The sequence below is a fragment of the Toxorhynchites rutilus genome, chromosome 3 (genome assembly GCF_029784135.1).
Source record: "Toxorhynchites rutilus septentrionalis strain SRP chromosome 3, ASM2978413v1, whole genome shotgun sequence".
Lineage (NCBI taxonomy): Eukaryota > Metazoa > Arthropoda > Insecta > Diptera > Culicidae > Toxorhynchites > Toxorhynchites rutilus.
Genome location: NC_073746.1, coordinates 292018401 through 292042803, shown reverse-complemented (window position 1 = coordinate 292042803; position 24403 = coordinate 292018401). Strand labels below are relative to the sequence as shown.

Genomic DNA, 24403 nt, shown 5'->3' with positions numbered 1-24403 from the left:
CCCTTCCCCTGGTGACTGTAAGGACGTGGCCGGCGTCGTTATTGACCATTCAAAACTCGAATCACCGAAAATTGCACGAGAATGATTTGCTAGTCCCAAGCGTCATTCTGTGTGCTCTTTGTGCAATTTGGTTGGTTCAGGTGAATCACGGAGAGCAACTAAAGGGTGTGTCACATCAAATTGCATCACGGAAAAAACGCTGTAGAAATTCGCCCAGTAGACCGATCCTTTTGAAAATTTTAGACAGTAAAATAAAAACTATTAAACAACTTTTGGCATTTTCTTTTTATTCATACTTCGAGCCCAAGCCCGTATGCTCGCACCTTCCTCTTTACCCCGTCCATAAGGTTCTGTACAACGTCAGGTTGTAGTTTTTTTTGAACAGAAATCCATTTTCTCTTGAAGTCCGCCTCCGATTTGACAACTTTTGGGTTCTTCCGCAGGGCCTGCTTCATAATCGCCCAATATTTCTCTATTGGGCGAAGCTCCGGCGCGTTGGGCGGGTTCATTTCCTTTGGCACGAAGGTGACCCCGTTGGCTTCGTACCACTCCAACACGTCCTTTGAATAGTGGCACGAAGCGAGATCCGGCCAGAAGATGGTCGGGCCCTCGTGCTGCTTCAATAGTGGTAGTAAGCGCTTCTGTAGGCACTTCTTAAGGTACACCTGCCCGTTTACCGTGCCGGTCATCACGAAGGGGGCGCTCCGCTTTCCGCAAGAGCAGATCGCTTGCCACACCATGTACTTTTTGGCAAATTTGGATAGTTTCTGCTTGCGAATCTCCTCCGGAATGCTGAATTTGTCCTCTGCGGAGAAGAACAACAGGCCCGGCAGCTGACGAAAGTCCGCTTTGACGTAGGTTTCGTCGTCCATTACCAGGCAATGCGGCTTCGTCAGCATTTCGGTGTACAGCTTCCGGGCTCGCGTCTTCCCCACCATGTTTTGCCTTTCGTCGCGGTTAGGAGCCTTCTGAACCTTGTATGTACGCAGGCCCTCCCGCTGCTTGGTCCGCTGGACGAATGAACTTGACAAATTTAGCTTATTGGCGACATCCCGGACCGAACTTCTCGGATCACGAATAAACTGCTTAACTACGCGCTTGCGATCTTTTTCACTGACGGAGCATCCATTTTTGCCGTTCTTCACCTTCCGGTCGATGGTTAGGTTCTCGAAGTATCGTTTTAGTACTCTGCTGACCGTGGATTGGACGATTCCCAGCATCTTACCGATGTCCCGATGTGACAACTCCGGATTCTCGAAATGAGTGCGCAGGATTAATTCACGACGCTCTTTTTCGTTCGACGACATTTTTCCAAATTTACGAAAAATTGACAGTGAAGCATGGCCAACGTGATCTATACACTCTTATCTGATTATAAGCGAAAGCTGAAGATATAATTCCTAAAAATTAAATTTCTACAGCGTTTTTTTTATGTGACACACCCTTTACGAAGTGTACAGTCTACCCAAGCTCAAGCTCATTGGATACGCTGTTCAACAAGGCTACGTGGTATCGATCGGGAAAAAAATGATCTTAGTACTGCGGGATATGATTCAAGCGTTGTCAATGGGTTGTTTTCACCTTCTTTCTAATATGTGCCAAGGAAATGTCAACTTAGCATATATCTGCTCCAATAGCGACCGTTTATTCTACTTTGTAGTTTATAATAAATTATCCCAAGCTAATCCCAACGAATGTGGGGTACAAGCTTCGAATCATGAACTTTTTTTTTGTTATAGATTGATAGAGAATACAAATCTTGCACAGGGCGGACTCGATAATATTCAGTCTTCGATTTCTTTTTACTGTATATAATCAAATCCTGTATATAATCGAGTAAAACCAATTTTATTTATCGTTTTTTGGATATAAAAGAAGAATTTAATTTTTTATTTTTAAATTTTTTAAAGTCATAAAATACCTTTCTCACATAAAATATTCGAATTCTTTCAGAATGTGATAGAGCATCATATTTGATGAAAAAAACCTTCTACGCATACGTTCGGATTTCAACAATGACAGAGTTATTGAACTTTTTCTCTGCTTCGGGCTCTGTTCGCCTTATCTGGCTCTAATTCAAAAACAATGCTACGTGTAGGACAATTCTGTTTCTTCCATTTGAAAGATAAAAAAATTAATACAGAATACAGTTGTGAAACTTCCACATTACTTTATTTAAGTAACATTTTTGAAGTGAAAAACTTAAGAGTTAGTGGTTTTTAAGATGTTATTCCTTATTTTAGCAAAAAAAAAAATAAACATGAATGTTTTTATCAACCAAACTAACATTCTTTAGCCGCTTTACAATTCGTTCTTTGACACCCAACTCCAACCTTTTTAATTTCGCTGCAATATAAAATTTAAAAAATTCCTGGTGAATCTTCAACTAGAATCTCAATCACAATCAAAATCACGATTTTCACTCCACTGTACTTATAATAGTCATTTAACTTTCACTTTAGCGTTGAAATATTTCAACTTCGCTTGAAATAAGTAAAAACTACTTGAAATATAATAAAATGTTTGAACTGCACTTTGTACAGAAAAAAATTTGTAGTATACGCGTATGCTGATTATACATGCAATTTCATGAAAAGCCTTGTACTGAAAATTCTTCACTCTGGCGAGATTACGGCAGAGTAGTCGACATACATGGAAAAAATATGCTTCACTCAAACTTAGACATGTGTCATTAAAAATTCAAATCATGGCGCACACATATTATATGATTATGATTATGATTATGAAATGATTATGAAAATATAAGAAAATGTCCGATTTCGTGTCAAATAAACTACATCTGCGCGAACCTTCCATTTTCACAACAATATAAAAAATCATCAATAACACATAATACAAATATTCTTGTAATTATTAGAATGTCGAATCTCCATATTTATCTACAGATATTTTGTTCATATATGGGTTATTTTTCCATTCCGCTCGCGATATCTCTCTAACAAAAAAAATGCATGCAACTTATTTCAGTATGCAGTTAAACAGTCAGAGTAATTTTTGCTGAACGCACGATCTATAGCTTCCCAAAATGAAGTGTCAAATGCGAATGCTCAACTTGCCCTGCTGTGAAAAATCGCAAATTGTGGTAATTATTTAAACATTATTTAAACTATCACAAGCTAATGTATTATAGTTTACTGGTGGTACAATAGAGAATAGTATAGTGTGTGGCTTTAGGCGAATTATATACATTCGTTGCACGATTTGCTCGTAGAGAGTAGTTTCATGGAACCAGAACATTTTCTTACTTTTCCATTTAATCAAACAATGGATGCTGGAGGAAAAACTAAATGCTTAAGGCGATTACTCTCCTACAATGGCGATAGTTAAAAACAAGAACAAGGGAAAAAAATCTTGCCTGTTCCTGATAATTCAGCATGGAAAATGAACTGACAAACACATTTCATTGTTTGTTTTTCCTTTTCATGGGCAGTGAATCACATTCATTATGCTCCAACATTCGGAGTATTATTCTTAAATTTTGAGCACCTCCACCCCACTGTCTGCTGATAGAAAATATTAAAACAGCCGCGCTATATATATATATGTATATATATATATATATATATATATATATATATATATATATATATATATATATATATATATATATATATATATATATATATATATATATATATATATTATATATATATATATATATATATATATATATATATATATATATATTATATATATATATATATATATATTATATATATATATATATATATATATATATATATATATATATATATATATATATATATATATATATATATATATATATATATATATATATATATATATATATATATATATATATATATATATATATATATATATATATATATATATATATATATATATATATATATATATATATATATATATATATATATATATATATATATATATATATCCTCGTTCAAGATCAATTATTTAGAATTCAAATTTTCTGTTGGCATCCGCTGTCGCTGGCGGCGGGACTGGGTAGTAAAAATCAGCTAATGAGAACCGTAGACAATCGGAAAATAAACACTATGTACGCGCACGGAAACGTATTCTCTCATCACCCACGCCCTTCTCAACATGATACAGACCGTCCTCGTCTGGCGACAGTTTCGGTCAGGTGGACTTTGGTCGTACCGTATTCAGAACCAGTTTAGCCACTGAACGCTTCGTGTGTCTTTTTTTCACTAATTTTGTGTACCGACAGTCGAGATTTGACTCGAACTGCAATTCAAAGCTTGCGTAAATCTCCCACCCATTATGTATATTGGCAGATTCGATTGAAAACTGTGAGAAACGAACACGAAAATGTACAATCAGTCAAACTACAGGGTGCACAACGGTGTCACTTCGTCGAGACGAGAGAAATGCTATCATCGACATGCGTGTGACAACAGCCCTGATCTACCGTCTACAGTAGCGAAATAATTGCAGATGGTGTCTACGGACGTGAAAATATGCTTTCTTTTATGTTTCACGGTCGCTACAACTGCCGCGAGAGCTGTGTATGTGTCTGAGTAGCGTTTGCCTTTCTTGAAGAATTTTTGTCGTCAGATTGAGTGTTTCTCTGATTGAATGAAAGCCCTTGAGGATGGATTCGAAAATATTCTTATGTTTTCACAGAGTACAGAGTGCTGAATATACTGGTCCACATTTGATCGATTTAGATCAACATTTTCAATGGGGCCTCAGTTTCGAGTTTTTAGGTGAGAAAATCATTCTGTAAAAATGTCAGCATTCGGTTGAAAGATAAGCCGACGCATTTGATTGTAATTGGTGTGGAGATTCTTGACAGAATGTATGGAAAATGACTTGCCCTCAATCTTTCTTTATCAGAAATCTTTCACCTGTCATATCATACTACTTTGGTTTTTTTTATGTTCGTAGTTATAGCCTAGGATTTTTTCATGGTTATGCGTGGTCGTTCATGACGGCGAAATTGAGACACTGCCACGAAAGTCGAGGGTTTGAATAGCGATAACGTATCATTTCATTCAAAGTGTGAATGAAGTATGTCAACAATCTGCGGATTAGGATCCAACAGACCGCTGTATTATCACGATTCTTCATAATTCGGAACTGTCACACCTGTACTGATAAGAAAAACGTTGATTCATTCATCTCAAGCAGTGAGGTTTTCTGAAAAAGAGCTATAGTGCAATTCCATGCCAAATCAGCCGAAAAATAGCAAATTTTGACGCGATCCTTTTTGAATATAAAAGATATAAAAGAAGGGACGACGTTAAAGTCGCCATTTTTGAACTTTGTGAACCATTTCCGTGCTGTAGACCTTCTCCATACACGTTGCAAATGTCTCGGACTGCTTCGGCAGCTTTTTGACCTCGATGAAAAGCGAAGCAGCAATTAACATAATTTTATAGAGCAGAAAAAGTTCTATCAAATCAATTCTTATCCTTTGCCAAACAGCAAACAAATCGTCATGAAATAAAGGAAATATACAAACGCTATGAACTTATTCCCCAGCCCAATATATCGATTTACTTTGATTCAAGTCGATTTACGTTGTTTAGACATCTGTAGTGAATCTAAAAATTCACGTATCGATGACGTTTGGATTTGGTCATCGGTGGCGCAAAGCCTGCTTGATCATTTTTCTTTTTTTATTCTTCGTCTTTAAGGTTAAAACCAAAAGCAAGCTTTAACGTAGTTAGAAACGTTCTACAAGCCGGTTTTATCAAATTGGTATGGCTAGCAGAAAGACATTTGGTAACCAGCAGTAAGGAAAGTATATCTAACAAGATTAATTTTTTTGTGGCTTCGAAAAAAGCCAAAGGTTTGCGTGGTTTTGTCGTACCAATCCATTAAACTTTGAAAAAGATTATTTGAAGACATTCAAATTAATTCCCACCATTAACATATGCTGTTGACTACTTGCAGGCTGGAATGATACTGAAATACAAATCACAAATTACATGTTTTCTATTCTCGCCCGAAAAATGTGCTTCAGCACTGTATTACGTGCTCGTTTTTGACGGTACGGCTGGGGAAGCTCATGTCATCAGAATATGAAATTTACGTTTCGTGTACAGAGAATTATCATTGATCAGTGTCGGGATTGGGTCATCAGTGGTGCAAGGCCTGCTTGATCGTTCTTTGCCTTTAAGATTGGAAACTCATGCTCTAAACACAGTGAACCACTATAGCACAGTTTTTCAAGATAAGACATTCACCCTTATTCTCGTTCTCATTCAAATCAAATACGTTCGAAAGTTTTGTCCATTCGCATTCATGTTTTCGTTCGAAGCAGATTTTAATTTAGTTATATTGAATAGTCATTCTTATATTGATTGGCAACCAGTTGTAGGGAAAGTGTGTCTAACAAGATCATCGTTCCGAACTCTACCGTGCACCTCAATCGGAACCGATATTTTGCAATTAATAGTAGTGGTTCATCAGAGTGACGTTCAATTTATCCACTCATGCATTCGAGCGTCTGACCATTCATGATGCTCGATCATCTGTGTAATATGGTATAGCATCCGTTATGAGTGAGGATCAAGATGGATTGATTGAAGACAAAATACACGGCTCTTACATTCGATTACCAAGAACAAAAAGAAATTTGCTCATATAATTGCCGAAACTAATAAAAATAATTCATAAATCGCTATGAAAAGATCAAGAAATTGGCATTTACAATTCCTTTTATCTTGAAAAAATCAACAGAGTCAGAGTCAACAAAATCAATATACTAAGAGTCAGCGACCCTTGGAATGAATAAACTTGTACTGTTCAAGTCAAGCCTCACACACTGCAGAGCGATTCCGAGAACTCGTAATACAACCAAAATTGCGCCGTCTGTCAATTGTGTTTGAATGATTATTTTATGTAAATATAGCATTTCGACAATGAGATACCTTTAGTATTCCAAAACTCAACTATAAGAATGGTATGAAACTTTCCCTTCTCAATTACCATTTACTGATGAGTTCAACATCAGCATTTCCGAACGTCACGAAGCTCAACCACCTGTCCTCTTCAAGTACCGTTTAACCTCCCACCCTACTAGACAATCGTGTTGAATCACTATGGAGCTGTGATTCTTTCCTAACCTATTTTCTGCCTCTGCCATCCGCATGCTACCCAATCAGTGCCTCTCCGAACTTGGGTCGTATGTTGTGCATAAGTGCATAAGCAGCGTTTCCGTGTCACTCCCGTATACGTGCTGCATATGTGTTTATTCTGTGCTAGCTGGAGCACCTCTCTTTTTCACCTTTCACACCCTTTTTCACCAGCTGAAATTACCCCGAGGCATCACATGCAGGCTGTGAGTTTATTGCTGCGTCATCAACATCATTCCGTCATGATGACGGCGAAATGGGAGTCGAGTGTGACAATTGTTGAACGAGCGAAAAATCGAAGAAAAAGCGCTAGAATCTGCAGTCTAAAAAACGGCTCCTCTTCCATTGGGATTCAAAAAGTGAAGAAGAATTCTCTGCTCCACTATTATAGCCATCAGCCGGAGGGAAAATCACGTGCTATGCTAATGCCTGCACGCGAGAAATTGATTTATCTAGTTGTTTTCAGTTGAACATTTGACAGAAGTTTATTTGAATCGACATAACGGGGAAAAAAGGATGTCTCTTTGCAGTATTCTACTGGAGCAAATCGGTTTCTGAACCACACAGGCAGAATGACAACCAACAGACTGTTTTTCGATAGTCACCCAGTTTTTGTCCCGAGTCCCTAGCTGCAATTGGCACTGTTGACCGAATTTCAGACGCTGTATAAACATGGCATTGCAGTTGTTCCATATGATCCGTCCATCGCGTGCCTTTCAATCATGTCTACCTAATGACAATCGTGCATGACAATTTCACTGTGGAATGGGGTGTTGATTCCTTCAAAAAAAGGGTCATTATCCTACATTTTAACCCTTTGCGGTCGTATAAAATTTGGGCATGGGTATCGTACTGGTCGGAATTATTTTTACTTGAAAAAGCATTGATACATGCAAGATTATGAAAAACATTTTTTTTTCTTTTTTTGTGAACTATATACAGGTTGGACTCGATTATATACAAACTCAATTATATGTGATTCGATTATATACAATTTTGGACTCGATTAAATACATTTTAAAAAAAATATTTTTTTATAATTCAAATATGACTTATTTCAAGAAAAAATGTAACTTTTCAACGTTAAGGTGAAATTTAAGGGGCTATTACATGCACAGTAGGGTAAAAATCATGATTTTTGAAGATTTTGCTTGAATTTTCACCAGGAATGGTTTATATTGATATTGCAGCCAGATTAAGAAGAATAGAAGGTTTGTGTCAAAGAACAAATTGTAGGACGATTAGAGAGCTTCCATTTAATTGATAAAACTTGATGAACTTTTAAGTTTTTCACTTCCAAAATGTTATTAAAATCCACTAGCTTAGATGTTCCACTACTATATACTGTACTAAATTTTCTCATCTTTCAAATGAAAGTAACAAAATCGTCTTCCGTAGCGTACAGAATCCGAAACAAAACAAAAAGTTCTACGACTCTGTCATTGTTGAAATTCGAACATATGCGAACCCTTCTGAGATAATCTGGATTATTTTTTTTTTTCATGTGAGAAAGGTGTTTTCTGACTTTAAGGGGATGAATCAAAAATCAAATTGTTCTTTCATATTAAAAAAAAACGCAAAATACATGTATACAAAACGAATGAAATAAAAAGTTTTTTTTTGACTCGATTATATACAGGATTCGATTATATCTATACAGTGAAAAGAAATCAGAGACTGTATATAATCGAGTCCGCCATATATATGTACTAACTACTTCAACATAATTTGGACCAGTAGTTATTCAAATAATAATTTCTGCGTATCCGAAATGACTAGAACTTTTCACTTTAGATAAACAAAGATTTTGTTGCTTGAGACACTTATGCGATTATTCAGATAACATGAGACATTTATGTAAACAGTAGTTCTGATACTTATGAACAATCTTATCCATCACACCAAAGTTTTACAATGGCTAAGTTCTGCTGTTATGATTTTTGTCCCAAATTCCTATGCATTAAACACACTGTTTTGTGTGGGTGACTACTTTGTTTGGTACTGAGTACCGTTATCTATTACTCATGGGAGCACCGTATTGATTCGTGAACAGGTTCCCTAGACATCAAGCTTCGTTTATGGAAAGCATAAACTAATACTTGGTTGAGTAAAATATAAGATAAGCATGGCTTCTTGCTGTGGTGGCTGAGAGTAGACAAACGACCAGAACGGTAAAGAAGGTATGGTGGCTGAGAGCAGACAGACGACCACAAAGAGTTAATACTATGTTATAATACGAGGCTGATAAGTAACGTTTGCATTGAAAGAATGGACTTTTTCGGATGGTGATTAGTTCTTTAACAGATAACAGAAAAGACAGATAAGAGTTTGATAAATTTCCCATGGAAGGTTATATTAGCTTACTTGCATAAAAATTCTACGCCCTTGCGGCCTTCCGGCAGTTAACCGGAACATTCGCCATGGCGGACGAAAACATGCGTGTAGGCATATTTTTGAGTTCTTTTTTCGTTTTATTTATCAATTCCTGCTCAGCTCTCGCGACAAAATTGTTGGAGTAGATCTTACGCTTCAGGTTTACCCAGAAATTCTCGATGGGACGCAGTTGGGAGACGTTGGACGGGTTCGCCGACTTGGATACCACATCTATATTCAGCCGCTCCATCTCCTCTAACGATCGCTTCGAGTGAGTCAACGCCAGATCCGGCCAGAACACCGCGTCTTCGCCCTTATGGTATTTTTTGACAAACGACGCAACTCAGTCCCTTCGTACTATAAATTTCCCTGTTCACGACCGGTCCGGAGCTAAAGAAGAGCGGCTTTGACATCCTCTTCTCGCTGATTGTCAGCTTACTTCCTTCGTGGGGGAAATAAAATACGAAGTGCCCTGCCAGTCGTTGCCATCCAGGGTGAGATAAGTCTCGTCGTCCATCACCACCGTCACGTTGCGATTCACCGGAAAAATCGACTTCACCATCTTATTCATTCGCTGCCGTTGCGTCATTGTCAGCAGCGCCGACACCAGTGGCCGGGACTTCCGCTTTCTGACATGTATGTCCTTGTTCGCCAGGGACTTTTTCACTAGTTGGCCGGTTGCACTGACCTCCCGGTCAAGCGAACGCAGTGATGCAGCTACTTTTCCCTTAATCTTCCTATTCAGCATTCTTTGGAGCTTCTTGTCGCTCAGCTTCTTCGGCCATCTGGAACCGGGCTTTCTTTCGGTGTTCTGATTGTTGTCCGGTAGTGCCAAGATGTTGTATATGCCGGAACGAGCGTATCCGGCGTCCACAAAGTGCCGTACGATGTCCGTTTTCGATGAGGCGGAAAACCGTTCTTTGAACGCGCACACTTCTGAACGGAGCTGACCTGCTGACTCATGGGTTACTATGAATGCTGCTGCATGGGTAGTTTCGTCAGTGCGTGTGAAGGTAAAAAAATGACAAAAAAATTACAGTTTTTGTCTATTTTCTAATGCAAACGTTAATGCACACATGCTTGTAGAACGCGAACTAAAAAAACTTCAGAAACGCGCTTGGTGGCATGTGGAAGTACTATTTCTCCTGTTCACGACTGCGCAGTTGATAGGTGTTTTCATTCCATTTAAGTCGTTCTGAGAAGTGAGGGCATGGCGTCGTTTTCTGGCGCTATGCCAACGCGAATTAAGGGGGATACTAACTGGTGTGTCACATCAAATTGCATCACGGAAAAAACGCTGTAGAAATTTAATTTTTAGGAATTATATCTTCAGCTTTCGCTTATAATCAGATAAGAGTGTATAGATCACGTTGGCCATGCTTCACTGTCAATTTTTCGTAAATTTGGAAAAATGTCGTCGAACGAAAAAGAGCGTTGTGAATTAATCCTGTGCACTCATTTCGAGAATCCGGAGTTGTCACATCGGGACATCGGTAAGATGCTGGGAATCGTCCAATCCACGGTCAGCAGAGTACTAAAACGATACTTCGAGAACCTAACCATCGACCGGAAGGTGAAGAACGGCAAAAATGGATGCTCCGTCAGTGAAAAAGATCACAAGCGCGTAGTTAAGCAGTTTAGACGTGATCCGAGAAGTTCGGTTCGGAATGTCGCCAATAAGCTGAATTTGTCAAGTTCATTCGTCCAGCGGACCAAGCAGCGGGAGGGCCTGCGTACATACAAGGTTCAGAAGGCTCCTAACCGCGACGAAAGGCAAAACATGGTGGGGAAGACGCGAGCCCGGAAGCTGTACACCGAAATGCTGACGAAGCCGCATTGCCTGGTAATGGACGACGAAGCCTACGTCAAAGCGGACTTTCGTCAGCTGCCGGGCCTGTTGTTCTTCTCCGCAGAGGACAAATTCAGCGTTCCGGAGGAGATTCGCAAGCAGGAACTATCCAAGTTTGCCAAAAAGTACATGGTGTGGCAAGCGATCTGCTCTTGCGGAAAGCGGAGCGCCCCCTTCGTGATGACCGGCACGGTAAACGGGCAGGTTTACCTTAAGAAGTGTCTACAGAAGCGCTTACTACCACTATTGAAGCAGCACGAGGGCCCGACCATCTTCTGGCCGGATCTCGCTTCGTGCCACTATTCAAAGGACGTGTTGGAGTGGTACGAAGCCAACGGGGTCACCTTCGTGTCAAAGGAAATGAACCCGCCCAACGCGCCGGAGCTTCGCCCAATAGAGAAATATTGGGCGATTATGAAGCAGGCCCTCCGGAAGAACCCAAAAGTTGTCAAATCGGAGGCGGACTTCAAGAGAAAATGGATTTCTGTTCAAAAAAAACTACAACCTGACGTTGTACAGAACCTTATGGACGGGGTAAAGAGGAAGGTGCGAGCATACGGGCTTGGGCTCGAAGTATGACTAAAAAGAAAATGCCAAAAGTTGTTTAATAGTTTTTATTTTATTGTCTAAAATTTTCAAAAGGATCGGTCTACTGGGCGAATTTCTACAGCGTTTTTTCCGTGATGCAATTTGATGTGACACACCCTTTAGTGTAGAGACACGAGTATCGAACGTTTTTTCGAGCTCTGAACAAATAAAAAGAAGAATATTTTTACTATACATTATTTCATTATTTGTTTCTTTATTTTTTAACAATACAACAAAAACTACGGAAAAAATATATTCAACATTAGAATAGGTATAAGCTGGTGAAGTGAGGGGGCTAGAAAAAAAAAGTTGTTCCATGGCGTACAGGATTCCAGCTCTTCTGGTTATCTGAAACAAGAAAATCGAACATATTTTGAATCAGTTAAGATGCCGCTATGGTATAAACCTCTTACGGGTAATTTTTTTTTGGCAAATGGCGTGTGTTTGAAAAAAAATGCTTTTTAGCACATTTTTTATGACGTTTTTTTTTCTTTTAGAAGTAGTAAAATAAAAAAAAAAATTTATTGGTTCATTAGAGCTTGAGATATCGTGTACGCCATCCTTGAAGCACTATTTTTGAGACAAACGCGATTGAAGTTTTGTGTAAATGCCGTACTAGACTAGATACCGCAATACTAAAATGGCTATAACTCGGTAAATAATAGGATTTCCGAAAGGTTCTCTCTAGGGTCTATTCTTCAATGTCTAAACATCATTTTTTCAAGACTCGAACACTCCCTTAAACAACGCGATGTTTTCGAATTGTTAGCTGCTGAGAAAGTGAATGTTAGTAAGATTCATCGTCGTTTACAGGCTGTTTATTGTGACGATACTGTTGATAAGTCTACTGTATCTCGTAATAATCCAAAACTAACTTGGAAAAGCCTCAATTGTTGAGAAACTCGTCGAAGATTTCGAGTTTATCGCGTTAGAAGCAACCTAGCGCCAATAATCTTGCAACACGACTACGCTAGTCTACACATTTCGTGTGCAACTGAAGAGGCTCTGAAAAACCTGTAGTTTGAACACCCTCTGTATTCTCCCGACACTGCGCCTTGCGATTTTTATTTACTCCTCTACTCAAGAGAGACTATAAGGGTAATCATTACAGCTCGGACAATTAGGTGAAGGCAGCTATCGCAATGGTTGCTACCTCATCACCCCATTCTGCAGTACCACTTACCCCTTGGTTTGAAAAAGTCGTCGGGAGAATTTTTCAGTGACGGTATGAAAAAAACTTGTAGCACATGTTGTAACTATGTTGAAAAATAAATACAGGCAAATCTTTTTTGTGCGAGGAATAGGTACCGCACAAAAAAAATCGCACAAAACTTCACCGGTAGCTTTACAAAATCGTGTTCGCTACACAATTTGAAAAAAAAATTATGCGGTGGATAGGGACCACATAAAAAAAGGTTTCCCCAAGAAAACAACTCAAATCCACGCTTTCACCGTTCGATTTCCGTTTGTTTTCCTGCTCTGCGATGGGACAGTTTGCCTTTTCGGTTGCGCGTGGCTATGTTGTGCTTTTAGTTACATATCGAAACTTGTTACTATTATAAATCATGTCATGCGCAACATTGTGTGTTTGATGAAAGGATGGGGATAATTTGAGAAGTGGGTAATTTCGCACTGAAATGCATATAAAACATCGAAAAAAAACTAAATGGACGATAGTTTCGTCAAATGTGCCTCTTTTCATATAACGCACAAGAATAGAATATCGCGCAAAAAGTTCGCACAAAAAAGGTTTGCCTGTACATGATTTTGAAGGTTGTGATTTGTACTTCATTTTTTTACTCAATCTTGCTATTTGTTTTTGTTCGTCTTCTACAAGCCTTATCAGCCTACCCTCGTAGAATGAAACAGTATGAATTTCAACTGCTGAGTTCATTCAAACATTCGAAACTCAGAGTACGCACGGTTACTCTTTGAACGTGAAAAACTCACAAATCTAAATTTCTTTTCAGTCTATTATTGAACCGGATTAATATTGTCAGGCAATAATAGGGTGCTGTTCCGCGATTAGCATAACATAATTATACGCCCGACAACAAGGCGCGAAACCATATAACAATCATCCCACTCATGTTGTTATGGCATTTGCAATTCCCGTTGAGAATAGCATTTTGAATGTGGCTAAAAGTAATTCGGAACCAACGAAGACGCATAGGGTGCTGCGTGTTCGCGATCAAACGCGCTTCTTCCCGCATACAAACTGAACCAACCCCGCCCGCATGCTGTTGACCAGCTGTACATAATGCTCACTCGAGCGTTTCTTCCACTAGCTCCGCTTGTTGCTAGTGCACAATTCTAAGTGACACTTGTGAGGCTATTGTTTTGGTCCGCGGTAATCGGATTTAGGTGAAGCACTATGACGAACGTGGTGAGTGTGCATTCGGCGGGAGACAACGTACTTATCAAGCAAACGCGACATGTCTCGTTCGTCCGCCGCACGTTTCCGCAAACTTTGTCTGGGTCACGTGGTACACTGTCTCTGTTATACATTGTTGCCAAGAGAATGATTCTTTGGGGTGAATGGAATAACTACATGAGTCTAACGAAAATACATTGAAACACAAGGTCTTAATTTCACATTCTTCTTTCGATATTTTACAGATTGTTCCACTATCTCCCGAGCTGGAAAAGATCCTTTTCCGTTCTTGGCGAAAGACGGGCCCACACACCTTGTGTATAATCAACGAGCTACGCGACTGAATCGAACCAACGCGCAAGGATGCAACGAACGTTCGGGTTGTCAGCTGCGAGCCGAGCTGGGGTTTACGATGGTAAAATAGCCGGCCTGTACGATCTGGAGGAAACACTCGGTTCGGGGCATTTTGCGGTGGTAAAACTAGCTCGTCATGTATTCACGGGCGAAAAAGTGGCAGTCAAAGTGATAGAGAAGACCAAACTGGATGACATCTCGAGGGCCCACCTGTTCCAGGAAGTTAGGTATGTTTCGATGACGAACCTGTGCGATGCAGCCTAAAGAATGCAGTTCATTTTTATTGCAGATGCATGAAATTAGTACAGCATCCGCATGTAGTGCGACTGTACGAGGTGATCGATACACAAACTAAGCTGTACCTGATATTGGAACTGGGCGATGGAGGTGATTTGTACGATTACATCATGCGTCACGACAAAGGCCTCTCGGAGAACGTGGCGCGTGAGTATTTTCGTCAAATCGTAAGAGCCATCTCCTACTGCCACCGGTTGCATGTGGTACACAGGTAATTGGAAATTGAATCAGGTCGCCATCAGTTAAACCTTCAAAGGAACTGTTTCCTTGCAGGGACTTGAAACCGGAGAATGTTGTATTCTTCGAGAAACTAGGTGTGGTAAAATTGACTGATTTTGGATTTAGTAATAAGTTTTGTCCCGGCCAAAAGTTGGAAACATCCTGCGGTAGTTTGGCGTATTCGGCGCCGGAAATTTTACTGGGCGATTCATACGATGCCCCTGCTGTCGGTAAGTAGTAGAACGCTGTGGCATTTGTCGTGATTCTGCTTTGGCGACAACAAATTGTTATAATACTTTTTGCAGACGTCTGGTCATTAGGAGTAATCCTATTTATGCTCGTTTGCGGTCACCCACCGTTCCAGGAGGCAAATGACTCCGAAACATTGACGATGATTATGGATTGTAAATATACGATGCCGGAGCACGTGTCGGACGGCTGTCGGAGGTAACAAGCTTTGGCGTTGCTCTGTGCACCAAAATTGTATAACATAATAACTATCAATTATAACACTGTAGGCTTATCGGAACGATGCTGGTGCGTGAGCCTGAAAAGCGTGCCAACCTGCAGCAGATCGCACAGGATACATGGTTGTTGGAGGGAAGCACGGATGAAACCCCCGAATACCTGCCACTGGTCAGTCGGGAACAAGTGAGCGAAGAGGATCATTCGTTGATCATCCAGAAGATGATCAATGGTAAAATCGCTACCAAAGACGAAATTTTAGAGTAAGAGCCGCCAAAACACTTTCCCGCACCATATTATACCGCATTTGAACTAACGCGCGTTTCGCTTATTTTACAGGGCTCTAGATCGTAACGAGTATAATCACATAACGGCAACCTATTTTCTGCTGGCCGAGCGAAAATTGCGCGCCCATCGCCAGGAGGAAGCACAAAAGCGGAAACCGGAGCTCACACTGCCGGTGTCTAATTCGAATAGGTAGGCTCCCTTTTCAAAGTATCATTCTGTAGCACTCTATGCTAAGCACCAAATGGCAAAGCAAGAAATACTTTCCATTCGTGAAATGCCCTGCGTTTCATGCTCGTGAAATTTTGAAAGCAATTTTCCGTTGTCAGTCGCATGTTTTGTCTTGATTCGGTTGTTTGCTTTTCGAATGTATTCTATATACACGTACACGTAAACGGTTATCATATATGATTAGTTGAGCTAGCAAGATCGATTCGTGCTTCACCGTTAGTATTCACATTTTTAACTTTGATGGCACAGGAAACGTTCGTCTGATAATTTTCACTAAATAGATTGAGAGAAGAATTTGTACGTGTTATTTTGTTGGTTTTGTCAACATTTTTACTCCTTTCGAACGTAGGAACCGGACGGCTTGTACATAGAGAAACTATCAAGAAAAAGACACAGTTTACCTAGGATTGTTGGGTATGTGCAAATTCAAAACGCGTCACGAAATTTTCTGAGCCGATCGCAAATTAAACCAGCTATACTCAATCTGCGGCCCGCGGGCCACATGTTGCCCGGCAGGCTCTTCTGGTTGGCCCATCTGATGTTACTTTATTTTAAACTATTTTGCATGTGTAACAATAACGAAGACCTAAAAAATTATTATCAATTTTTTTACGTAGAACTGCGTCTTTCAGTAATGGTGCCAAATAAGGAAACAGGGCACGTTTGTATGAAAAAATAGCAAATGCGGCGTTTCTTCTACGGACACTGTGGTTAGTGAAAATATTGCAATTGAGGCTCCGACAGTTTTCAATTGATTGAGTACTAGCTGACCCGACAAACTTCGTTCCGCCCATGATTTATTTTTTGTTATCAATACCTCCAAACATTCACGTTTTCTTACTTACGATCATGGATCCAATCGCAGAACTGTTAATTGATTCATCTTCTAGCTGACCCTTTACAATTTACTTTTAATATAAATTTTCTTCTACCAAAACTCTTCTACCAAAACTCGTCACTATAATATCAAATGATTTTCAGACACAATTCTCGTTCATGACAGAAAATATGATAGAATGAAGGTAACCCTAAATCGGATAATTCCTTCTCCGAGTTTTACTGTTATCAACACATTCGGCGATCCATTTTTATTTATATAGATAGAAGAAGGTATAGGAGTGTGTTTTATTACATTAAAATCCATTTCCACTTTCGAACAAAAATCAATTTCGTTGGCGCAAACATCAAATGGATTAACAACTCTTGTCACTATGTAATTATAGAACGTATGGGAATTGAATTTTCCGAATTTTCCCATTTCCCTTTAGAGTTTTCCGGAAATTTTCAATTGTCATGTTTGGTTGAAATATGTGTAATATTTTAATGGGACCCCCTCTCCATACCATCGGTGTCATACCATCATAGAATCATTTCTCGTACCCACAAACTCTCACATCTCAAATTTGACTCTATTTGCTTGATTAGTTCTCGAATTATGCAGAAGTTTGTGTTTCATTTGTATGGCAGCCCCTTCCCATTAGAGCCCCTCTCTAAGTGTCGAGGAGTGTTGAACCACCATACAAACATTTCGTGCCGTCTAAAACCTCCACATGCCAAATTTGGTTCCGTTTGCTTGATTGATTCTCGAGTGATGTGAGTGTCAAACCACTATAGAAGCATTTATTGCCCCTTATATTATTATTATTCATTGATTCTCGAGTTCTGCAGCATCCCCCCTGAGGGAAGAGGGAGGAGTGTCAAACCACCATAGAAACAATTATCGATCCCTAAAAACTGTTTATGTCAAGTTTGATTCCATTTGCTTGAATAGTTCTCGAGTTATTCAGCCCCTCTCCCCTTCAGAGAGAGAGAGGGGATTCTCAAACTACCATAGAAACAATTACTGCCCCCTAAATCCTCCACATGCCAAATTTGGTTCCGTTTGTTAGATTAATTCTTGAGTTCTGCAGAAATTTATGCTTCATTTGTATGGCAGTTTCTCCACCTATTCGAGAGGGAGGAGGAGTGTCTATACACCATAGAAACGTTTCGTGCCCTCTAAAACCTTCACATGCCAAATTTGGCTCCATTTGCTTGATTAGTTTTCGAGTTATGCAGAAATTTGTGTTTCATTTGTATGGCAGCCCTCCCCCCTAAAGAGGTGGGAGGAGTGTCTATCCACCATAGAAGCATTTATTGCACCCTAAAACCTCCACATGCCAAATTTGGGTTCATTTGTTTGATTAATTCTCGAGTTATGCTGAAATTTGTGTTTCATTTGTATGGCAGCCCTCCCCCTAAAGAGGTGGGAGGAGTGTCTATCCAACATAGAAACATTTATTGCACCCTAAAACATCCACATGCCAAATTTGGATTCGTTTGCTTCATTAGTTCTCGAGTTATGCTGATATTTTGCCGCGGTGGAGGCACCGCGTCGATTTGTATGCTGTCTGAAGGAGAGTGTTGTTGTATGTTTGCACCACATCATTACTGTATCTGTACTGGAATGTCAGTTTCAAATTTCGAAAACGATAGCTTTTCGTTTGGAGCGCAAGCGCAAGGATTCGAGCGTTAACACAACTTTGCCTACTGAACGTAGTGGTATGATAATTACATTCCAAAGATAAAAGGTGTATGAGTGATGTTCCAAACACGTTCTTCCACAGTCCAAAAAAATCTTTGTGATCTATGAATGTACTTAACAGTCCAAAGTCCAAAAGTCATCTTCCTACAAAAGTGATTTGAGACGATTTCCGAGTGAGCACCAGTTTACATACAAATTTATGTGATTTCATTAGCCTGTTTTCAAATCAATTGTCAATCTATCAAACAATGTTTTCGGGTAAATAAGTAACAAACATATAATTCTTAGACATTTTATCTTTCGGATAAATTGATTCTCATACCGCTTCGTTTAGTCGGAAAAGAATTATTAATGCTTAAAGAGGAAATCGATTCTTCATCGGAAATAACCATTGCAAATACTACTCCACTTCCCAACAATTGAAATCATTGATCGATCGATGAGAGATTGAGAAAGAAGAGCATAGTGTTCAGGCAAACGAGTGAGACCATTCACTGTCACTTCGCAATCACAACTAAATGGATTTCCGAGCGAACACCAGTTCATATACAGATTTTTGTGATTTCAATAGCCTATTTTCAAAGCAATTTTTAAGCTATTGAAACAAGTTTTCGGGTCAATAATTAACAAGAATATTACTCTTGGAAATTTTATCTTTCGAATATAGTGATTACCATACAACTCCGTTCAGCCGGCAAAGAGGTATTAACGTTCAAAACCTAGTACTCCAATTGTAACGCTCTGGTTTTCGAAACTTTGAACTTACACCCCGTTACAGAAATGAAAGACGTAGTCCTACGTCAAAATCGCTAGAATCAATTCATTGGCAATGCATACCCTCACCTGACTAATTTAAGGAACTAAGTCATTGGGTTCGCTGATATAGTGAAGAGATTTTAGTGGGGAGTAAGCGTGGGTATACTACTTTCAATAGAATGCAAACACCCCTTAACAACACACGAATGGTGTAACTTAGAAGGACAATTAACCTTTTAAGGAAAGGAAGGAAAAGTCGATGCAGACAAATAACCACCTTTTCGAGCCCATCCTCTGTTATATCTTCTATTATATTATTATATTGGTCCTCTTCGTGTATGCCATTCAGATGTTCATCGAAGTGCCGCATCCACCTTCCGGTCACTGCTTCTGGCACATAGCCTTTTCGGAATGTATTGCGTTTCCGGTAGAACTTTCGTGTCTCATAAGAGCGGTGTTCTAGTTCTTCACGTGTTCCAACACTCCTCAAGAGAAGCTTCGTTAAGTTTATCCCTTTTCGGCAGCGTGGCTTCGAGCTGATGCGCGTAGATTTCAGCGACATTTGCTTGCTAGCTTCAATCGAGTACGATTGTACCGTCACGGTCATCGGTACCAAATGTTGTTTACAACGGCGAGTTTTGGGCGTATCTTAACCATCACTGAAGAGTGTTCCGAATCGATGTTAGCGCCTCGATAGGTCGTCAGTTATATCCGAGAAGTGGTCGACATTCTTCCTTCTGAATGGAAGTAAAGCCGTGGTTCCAGAGACGAACCAGTCAAAAGGCTGGAATACACTATAATACAGCAAAAAAAACCATTATCGATCTGGGATTCTGTTTGATTTGGTCACCATGTATCGGTGGAGGAATTTGTGCCGGAAGAAGGTCCTACGTACTGTCGTATTCTTGGAGGTGTCGAAGTCGAAGTCTTTTTTCATTTGTTAACTAATGTACGTTGTTCAATGACCGTTTTTAACTTCTTTCTGCCAATCTCTGGGTTTGATACGTGTCATGAACTTTTGCATAAAAAAGTCAAAGGTTGATTTTTCTCCAGTATCTGGTTATTGCAGTTGCACCACTAAAAACAAAACATTGAATGATGGATATCCCTTGCAAATTTGGATGTTTTTCGTTTTGAAGCCTTATTTTGGTGCATCTCTCTCGAGTATTCTTTTTTGGAGTCTATCGAGCACATTTCTGAAGAACATTGTCTCGTTCTAAAGAATTTCTATTCACTGCATCATCATCGTCATCATTACATAAATTGTTACCATTACAGATTTCAAGGCTTCAAAAAAGACTTCCAGGATGGCTCGAAGGAAGACAACTTGCTACCACCCAAAATGGGCATGCATCTGAGTGTACCCCGGACGCCCTGTACGGAATCGGGCCAGGTAGATCCCACGTGTTTATTTGTTACATTTTGTCTCCCAACACTTACCTATTTCTCCTTATTCTTTCTAGACCGGTCGGAACCGAAAGTGCAGTATTGTGCAGGAGGAGGAAGATGACGAAGATGACGTTCCTGGTGCTGGTCACGAGGAACTATCCACGCCATTGAATCGGCGCGGTTCCCGATCGGAGGGTCGTATTAACGTTACCGTTCAGGATCGAATAGCGGAATCTGATCGGCTGAAGTCAGAAACGAAAAAACAGGCGGAAACGAAAGAGAAAGAGCAACAGCTCAAGCTGCAGCAGCTGCAGCACCAAGAAGCGAAGGAGAATTCCACATCATCGTCAATGTTGGGTGCATTCGGCGGGATTGGGAATGTGACCCTGATTACCAGTGAGAACAGCAGTACCAAAGATCGACTCGGGATCGCTGGTGGCGGGCTGCATCGAAAGGTGCCCGAGATAAAACGTGGAGGGATGGATTTCACCAAAAGATCATCAATCCTCAAGCCGAATCTGATGAAGATTGGAGATAACAATTTGCGGGCGTCATCGTTCGACAAATGCATCGCCAGTATAAAAGATGTCGAACTGGTGAATACGAAAATCATCACCGATAGCTCAACGATAACTATTCCACTACCGAGTTTGAACATTGTAACCACTTCCAATATACCCAAGTATAAAACGATGCCCTCTCCAACGAGAGCAAACACAATTCTGAGCGCCACCACCAACTGTTTGAATGAAATTTTCGAGGAAGGTACCGACGTCGGGAGCTCGGACAGTACCAGTACGACGCCCCGACCGGTTGTTAGAAGTCAGTTCCATGCCCGCAACCAAAACCAACCAGCAAATAGTGGACACAACGTTCATCGGAGGACAAAATTTAATAAATCTCGTACAGCTTCCTGTAGCAGTTCCGATGCGTCGGATGATGATTCAGAAAATAGAAAGAAACGTGCCCACAAGATCGTTGACTCTAACGTTAAACCCCAAACCCAGCGCCGGGATTCACATGATGATTCTAGTGACTCGCAGGACCCGGGAAACTCGGCGGCACCGTCGGGAACCCAAGCCGGTGCTTGTGTGCGGACTTTGTTGACCGGTTCAACTAGCAGCACTTCGAGTAACGGAAACAGTAATCAACCCTCGACAGAAAAACGAAACTCGGGCGGTGGAAATCGACAGAAATCCTCCCAGCAAGTTGACTTTCGTCGACACCGAGGTCGAAGAAGACCCGTGGAGACACGGCTTCGCGAAAGTCAGTCGCTGAATCGAATTACCGAAGTGCAGGAATCCGAAGTCTCTCACTCAGCCGCTGTCGCTGCAGCAGCAGCAGCAGCTACATCCGGTGCCATGCCATCGTCTACCGTGCCAAATGATCCTCCCACTGCGGAGAAAACCAGCCAAATTAGCGCCATCAGCCGGGAAAAGGAAGCTCCCGCGGACGAACCTAGCAATAGTACTTCCAATCATGTAAAATATGTCACCGAATGTGGGAACCGCCAGCTAGTTCCAAACGTTGCAGGTGTCGGCAGCAGTAGCAGTAGTAGTGCCAGTGGCACGATTCCATCCAAACCGAAAGGGTTCAGTGCACGGATATTCCACACCTTCAAGAAGCAGCAGCCCTCGTCGAACAGTTCGACACCGAGTGTAGATGCACCAGCGGAGATGAAAAATGGGATCACTGCACCATCGGAGGACGATATCGAGATTGTGGTCGAATTAGCAAAGGCGTTGAACGCTTCCGAAAGCAACAGTAAGAGCACGAAGAAAATTAAGATTCTCGGAAGGTATTTTCAGGTGGGATGTCAATAGCAAAAAAACAATGATAGCAATTTTAATGTGCCCCTTTTTTGTCATCTTTCTGTAGGTTCACAAAAAGATCTACGTTCCTTTGTCGGGTCTCTTCCAGCGAGGTCGCTTGTATAAGGCCCAATCGTGTGGATCGATTGTTCGTGATAAGGTCAACGTTAACCCGGGAGGAGGTAGTGGTTCGCGTGGGGCAGCTGGCTCCCATGCGCGTCACTCGACCATCTTCAACGAGAAAAATCGCTTTATCAAAAATTGCCTCAATGGATCCCGATTGCTGGGCAGCGATGGCGACATCAATCATAATGGTAATAACTTTATCACGCTGCCCTCCGGGGCTGCTACGATGGCCAACGGGAGATTGTCGCCAGTAGGTTTGGTGCCGGCGGCAGGTCCCGGTGGTGCAACCAGCCCATGTGGACTGACAACGGCCACTACGGGAACAACAGCCGCTATGCCAATTAAGACCGCGTAGTACTAGGGGATATGTGTTTGACATATAGAACAAACACAAAAAAAAAATTAAACAACAAAATACCTTAGCGTTGGACTAGAGCATGAACCGCGAATTGATCAAAGCACTTTGTAGTGAAACATGCGTTCCCCCAATTATTGGACATTCTTCAGTTAATTCGCAGCCTGAATGTTCCTTGTTTGTAGCTTGACACCAATCAACAGAAGCAGCGGTTCCTCGAGTACCGAAATAGTTAGTATAAAACACGAATACATAAACCCAAACGGATATACGGCTAAGCGCGCCAAAGAGATCTCGAATATTATACTCGAATGTCGAATATTGAACGGCCCTCTCTAATATCCACCAGGCAGAGAGGGTCGGTCTACTTATTTTATTTTCCGTACGACTGCACCCCACCAACATGCAACAAACAAGCAAGCAAGCAAAGCGGTAAGGATGATATTTGTACGCGTGAAACGTGTGACTCCAGTTGGAATCTTTGTGCAATAATTATATATGAGCTTAGATTGTTTGTTGTCCTAACCGTCATTTGGGATTTCCCCCCTCACAATCGTCATCATTAACGTTACGTTGGCTTTACGTGGTTCGAGAGGATAGCGATTTATCCTCGCCTACGAATAGCGCGTTCTTTCCACATGGTTATTATTATTATTATTAGTAGTAGTTGACAATTACGTGTAATTTATGTTAGGCGACTAGAAGAACACTAGAACTTCTACTTACACTTGTACACTACTGTTTTTTTCTTCGACAAATAGTTACACACAAAAACGATTTGTAATATATTTTGTATGTGCTGTGCACAGTGTGTTTGGAGGTGAGAACTATTAGGCAAACATATGTTTGTATTATTTGATGAAGGCGGTAGAATGAAGAAGCTGTATCAGTGTTGATCGCTTTCCTTCCTATGTTTTAAAACATTAGCAAATACAATAGGGAATGTTACCATATATTACTTTCACAATTCAATTTCATAAGTAATCTCACATTTTAGGATATTCAGAGTGAAATGATCACACACACACATACACTATGAGGCGAACAAAACACAGTTACTAATCGTGGGTGCATAAGTAAAATGTTTTATCTAACCTTCAGTTGGAAAGCACAAATCTTCGGGATGACATCTATTCTAATTGCAAACAATTAGGATTTACGCTAGAAAATGAAGACAATGCTTGATATCCATCCCGATTCTACATTTCGATCGACATGATAAAATTTCATTCTGTATTCCGCTCGAGTAGTTTTTGCATTTCGTTCGATCATCTTCTCTTTGAACAACGGGCAAA

At 40.4% G+C, this 24403-nt stretch overlaps 1 protein-coding gene across 1 annotated transcript in view; it reads left to right on the top strand.

The window, feature by feature from the left end:
• The window catches only part of LOC129772845 (SNF-related serine/threonine-protein kinase), a 38278-nt gene extending 15118 nt beyond the window's left edge, over positions 1–23160 (top strand). Inside the window, exons 2-10 of the mRNA XM_055776358.1 lie at positions 14542–14877; positions 14940–15158; positions 15221–15396; positions 15472–15613; positions 15685–15894; positions 15971–16108; positions 20706–20820; positions 20891–22624; positions 22695–23160. Of these exons, the coding sequence (XP_055632333.1) occupies positions 14660–14877; positions 14940–15158; positions 15221–15396; positions 15472–15613; positions 15685–15894; positions 15971–16108; positions 20706–20820; positions 20891–22624; positions 22695–23108 (3366 nt within the window). The 5' untranslated portion in view covers positions 14542–14659 and the 3' untranslated portion in view covers positions 23109–23160. The remainder of the gene's footprint in view (positions 1–14541; positions 14878–14939; positions 15159–15220; positions 15397–15471; positions 15614–15684; positions 15895–15970; positions 16109–20705; positions 20821–20890; positions 22625–22694) is intronic.
• Positions 23161–24403: the final 1243 nt, after the last annotated feature.